Source organism: Mustela erminea, chromosome 2, assembly GCF_009829155.1.
Source record: "Mustela erminea isolate mMusErm1 chromosome 2, mMusErm1.Pri, whole genome shotgun sequence".
In the NCBI taxonomy this organism is placed as follows: Eukaryota; Metazoa; Chordata; class Mammalia; order Carnivora; family Mustelidae; genus Mustela; species Mustela erminea.
Window position 1 is genome coordinate 157,213,533 of NC_045615.1, and position 5,063 is coordinate 157,218,595.

A 5,063-nucleotide genomic window follows, 5' to 3' on the forward strand; every position below is an offset into this window, starting at 1 on the left:
AAGAATATAGATGTACCTTCCTTTCATAATTCCTGATGCTGAAAATTTTAAAAGACAAATTGAAAGACGTTTTCCCCCTGTTTACCTAAGGATTCACCGCAGGTAAGTGCCTTCATCAGTTCATCAATACCATACACCGGCTGGCTTAAATAATAAACATTGATTTCTCATTGTTCTGGAGGCAGGGAGTCTAAAATCAAGATCGGCAGATTCAATATCTGTGGAGAACCCTCTTCTTGTCTTGCAGATCATTTTGCTGTACCCTCACAAGACAGACAGAGAGAGATATCAAGCTCTCTGGGTGTCTCCTCTTATAAAAGCATTTAATTCCATCCTAAGACTCCCACCCCCAGAACCCATATAGACTTCATTACGGCCTAGAGTCCTCACTCCTAATACATCATCACAAGGTATAGGGCTTCAACACTGGAATTTCTGGATGGCATATTTAGTCCATTACAGGAAGGTTTTAAAACACAACTTCTATTTTAACAAGTATTCATAGAACGCAATGGGTGCTGATGTTTTGCAAATGTTAACACATTAAATACTCGTAACAACCCTGTGAGGCAGGCATTAATTACTTGTTCTCCTTTACAGAGGAAAACCAGGAGCCCAGAGAGAGTAGATAAATTGCGCACAATCAGAGGGTCACAGGGTAAGAAATGGTGTAGCTAAGGTTCCAGCTTTCAGGGCTTTACCACACTCTCCCTGTTCTGGAGGCAGACCAGCTCCCTTGGCCCCCAGCCCTTCCCACTGGCACTACCGGCATATCTTCCACATCTGTGAGGTCTGGGCTTCCCTGGAGAGTCTACTGAAGCTATCCACTTTAATCTAAAAAGAGATATCAAAGCTGATGCTGAAAAGTGCATTGCCCCCGTGAGAAGACCTCAGCTACAAAGACTGAAAAGTTTTATTGGGATTCTTAGAAAACTAAAGTAACTGGCAGTTGTTTCCCTAGGCGATCAAATTCAGGAGCCAGATACATTCAGATGACCCCGCGGTGGAACAGCCTAGTAACCTAGTATTTACATACTCAGAAACCTGTCTGTTGGCGACTCAGAGGAGTCAAGTGGGATTCGCGAGGTCCTGGCGCTCTGGTGTCCGTAATCCTTCTGCCAGGACTAGAACAGCGGGACCTCCCAACCCAGCCCTCACTGCTCCTGCACGCCTGCCCCGAAACACGGGCTCCTAGACAACCGGCGCGGGGCTCCAGGAGTTGCTAGAGTGCGGGAAGTCCCAGAATTCCGAGGAGAAGAAACAGGGCAGGTTACCAAGTGCGTCCTCAAACAAACCCGGGCTCAGCTCGATAACACACCGAAGAACACGAACCTTCTTACATGTCATCTGAGATGACACTTTCAGAGCTTTTATCCCGGGGACGATACCATCTGCAAAACCCAGTTCAGAGTGAGAGGATGTGTAGCTAAGGGAGGCTGCCATTCCCGCCTCAACTGTTCCAACTGCAACAGCTTCAGTGTCTGTGAGAGTTTATTCTCTCCCCTGAAGGATCGAACTGAAGGGTCCGACCAAACCTGCCCCGCGCCCCGGGACCGCTGGGCGCCCACGCGACCCCCGCAGGGACAGCAGCAGCGCGACGGCCACTCCCGCCCCTTTTGGGGATTTGGGCGGAAAGAGGGCGTCCCCGACTCGCGGGGACACGAGGGAGGCCCGGCAGGCGGGTGGCCGGGCGGGTCCCCCTCCACCGCGGGGCGGGGCCGCCACGACCTTTCCGACCCCGGAGTGACTTGCGCTGCCGGGAATTTCCCTGGCCCCGGGCTCGCTCACCTCCCCGCGCCGACCGGGCATAAAAGCGGTTCTCCCGGCTCCGGGAGCCACAGAGCCCGCTCGGCCCGCGCCCGCTCCCGCTCCCGCTCCGCAGCGCCCGCACCGCCGCCCCGACTCTCCGAGCTGAGCCCATGGCCCGCGCCGCCGCCGCCCCCCGCGCCCTCCGGCTCCTCGGCGCTGCGCTGCTGCTGCTGCTGCTGCTCCCCGCCGGCCGCCGCGCCGCAGGTGACACTCGGGGCCGCAGCCCCCGGGCGGGGCGGGGGGCGGGGGGAGGGGTCGGGGGGCGCCCACCCGGGACGCCGCGCTCACCCCGTGCGCTCTCCCCGCAGGGGCGCCCGTGGCCGCCGAGCTGCGCTGCCAGTGCCTGCAGACCGTGCAGGGGATTCACCTCAAGAATATCCAGAACGTCGTGGTAACGCCCTGGGGACCCCACTGCGAGCAGACGGAAGTCATGTAAGTGACCCCCCGCCCCGCTGAGCCCCGGCCGCCCCCCCCCCCAGCGTCCCGCTGCCCCCGCCCGGCCGCCCGGCCGCACCCCCGCCGACGCGGACTCTGCCTTCTCTCCGCAGAGCCACTCTCAAGAATGGGCAGGAGGTTTGTCTCAACCCCGAAGCCCCCCTGGTCAAGAGACTCATCAACAAGATGCTGAACAAGTGAGTTGTGCCTTTTACTCACACGTGGGACGAGAGCCATAGGTCACCACGCCTGCAAGTGCCCCCGGGAGTTTTTATCAAGGGTTTAGCTGAAGAACTGAAAATCGTTATTATTTCACAATTAAATCTGCTAGTAAGATCATTCATTTGCTCTGGTGCCAGGAGGATAGTTCCTGTGCCCTCTGTCCCCATGCAGATGAGTGTCGGTAAACGTGTCTTCCTAAAAGACAAGTGGATTTGGCCAATGATGCTAAAATATTTCCTGCCCCTTAAGGAACGAGCCGTATTTACCTCCATCCCTGATGGGTTTCAGCCCTGAGAAGCGGCACCCCTGGTTTTTGGCAACATGGACCTCTGCAGCTTAGCTGTGGAGAGCAAGGACTCTGAGACCTCCCTAAACTCAAATCCAGGATTCTTATGAAAGTTTTCTAATCCCTTTGAGGTTCAGCAAAATGGTATAGGTAATAATAGCTATTTCATGGGTTGTATGAGGTTTAAGTGAGGTCTTGCATGTAAAATTTTAACCCAGTGTGACAGTGAGTACTGTGTTTTAGTTCTTTCAAGGCAATAATAGAGGCCAGTCCACAGCCCTGCCCATCCACAATAAAAAGCAAGTCTCTGTTGTGCAGGGCAGTGGGTACTGTGGGTGCAGGGCTGGGCCAGGGTCTCCATACAGAAATCCCTCAGCCTCAGGTGCCAGTGTGAGAGCAGAGCAGCGTGCCTTAGCACCTGTACCAGTAATCCTCTCTCTTCATAGGGACAGCGCCAACTGACCCCAAGACAAGTAAGAAGCTTGCTGGTGGTGGTTCCTGAAAAGCCCTTATAGGAACTGAAAAGGAAGAAGAGAACAACTGCCTTCTACAGACATCCAGAAAGGCCTTAGCGTGTTTGACTAGGAGGAGTTCTATTTATTTATGCTCATATTTATTTTTCAAAGCTCATATTTAATATTTTATATGTTAGTATTTAAAGATGTGGATGTGTTTAATCAGACATAACTCAGTCCTGATTGTTATTTAATCTGAAGATGATGGGTTTTAAATGCGTTGTGAAACCAGTGTTTCCAGGGAAATCATCAAGTGCCATCACATATTGATGGGGTGAGTGAGGAGGGAAGAAGGGAGAGGAAGCAATTAAACAGTGTGTATGGATCTATTTTTGTACTTGTTAGGAGAATGCCAGTTATTATTTATTGAAACTGTTTCACGTTATGTGGTCAACATTTTTATGTTGACGTTTCCCTTGGACATTTTATGTCTAGTTTGTAGGGCATAATGCCTTGTTTAATGTTCATTATGCAGTGTTGCTCTGTCTTGGAACAGAGAAGTTAAAACTACTGTTACGTTTTTACAGATTATATGACAATAAAGTTTTGCAAAAAATAACATGCCTAAGTTTTGTTTTATTCTTCTCCATCTTTGGTTCTACTGGGTGCCCAAGGTGTTATACAGTTAGATTGTAGGTCACACCTAACTTTATGCCTGCTACTAGTTTTCATTTTCCTTACCTTTCTCTTATTTAAGTGATACTTGACATACTACTCTCCCCAAGCACCTTGAGAATTCTAGTTGTACACAAAACATTACTGCTTTTCACGCTGTTTCAATATTCAAGGTTAGTTATTTATAAACTTCTGGATTTTTACAAATATTGTAACAAGAGCTCCTATTAAAGGCTTCGAGTGAGTAGATTTTCAAACAATTATGCGATTCTTTCCCTTTTGATGAGGCTGGGACCAAAAGGTGGAAAAATGGACTGTTCCTAAAAACTTGAAAAATTTATATTATTTAATAAGGATAGTGATCTGTGCTAATACTTACTAAAGCAAGAAGGAGAAGGAAGGGGAGGGGAAGAAGGAGGAGGAGGATCTATGGAAATAAGTACATGCTGTAAACGAAAATACGTAACAAAAATAGCAAAGGATAAGTAGGAAGAGAAATGGACTTAGAATATAATACATGATGTGTTATGGTGAGTGCTATGAAGTGTGTAAACCTGGCGATTCCCAGACCTGTGCCCCTGGGGCTAATAATACATTATATGTTAATAAAAAAATTTAAAAAATACAATACACGTCTTCAATTGTTGGAGAAAGTATTAATTAAAAGAAAATTGTGGTGGGGAGGAGTCAAGATGGCGGAGAAGTAGCAGGCTGAGACTGCTTCAGCTAGCCGGAGATCAGCTAGATAGCTTATCTAAAGATTGCAAACACCTGAAAATCCATCGGCAGATCGAAGAGAAGAAGAACAGCAATTCTGGAAACAGAAAAACAACCACTTTCTGAAAGGTAGGACGGGCGGAGAAGTGAATCCAAAGCGACGGGAAGATAGACCCCGGGGGGAGGGGCCGGCTCCCGGCAAGCGGCGGAGCAACGGTGCACAAAATCAGGACTTTTAAAAGTCTGTTCCGCTGAGGGACATCGCTCCAGAGGCTAAACCGGGGCGAAGCCCACGCGGGTTCAGCGTGGCCTCAGGTCCCGCAGGGTCACAGAAGGAACAGGGGTGTCTGAGTGTCGCAGACCTTGCGGGTATTGGAACGGGAAAGCCGGCTACAGAGACAGAGCCGACAGTAAGCTCACAGCTCGGTGTTACCTTGAACTGGTCGCAGGCTCGGAGAGCTCGG

The 5,063-nt window shown here is 49.9% G+C and overlaps 1 protein-coding gene across 1 annotated transcript; it reads left to right on the plus strand.

Moving 5' to 3' along the window:
* The first annotated feature begins 1,890 nt into the window (after nt 1-1,890).
* Nucleotides 1,891-3,826, plus strand: LOC116585195 (growth-regulated protein homolog gamma-like). The gene is made up of 4 exons (XM_032334577.1): nt 1,891-2,013; nt 2,118-2,241; nt 2,358-2,441; nt 3,199-3,826. The coding sequence occupies exons 1-4, from the start codon at nt 1,920-1,922 to the stop codon at nt 3,212-3,214; spliced, it is 318 nt and encodes a 105-aa protein (XP_032190468.1). The 5' UTR covers nt 1,891-1,919; the 3' UTR covers nt 3,215-3,826.
* Nucleotides 3,827-5,063: the final 1,237 nt, after the last annotated feature.

Excerpts from the sequence above, each read along its gene's own strand:
- LOC116585195 (XM_032334577.1), top strand. The coding sequence starts at position 1,920 with ATGGCCCGCGCCGCCGCCGCCCCCCGCGCCCTCCGGCTCCTCGGCGCT. Across the intron at positions 2,014-2,117 it reads CGCCGGCCGCCGCGCCGCAG|GGGCGCCCGTGGCCGCCGAG; the intron begins GTGACACTCGGG and ends CTCTCCCCGCAG. Across the intron at positions 2,242-2,357 it reads TGCGAGCAGACGGAAGTCAT|AGCCACTCTCAAGAATGGGC; the intron begins GTAAGTGACCCC and ends TTCTCTCCGCAG.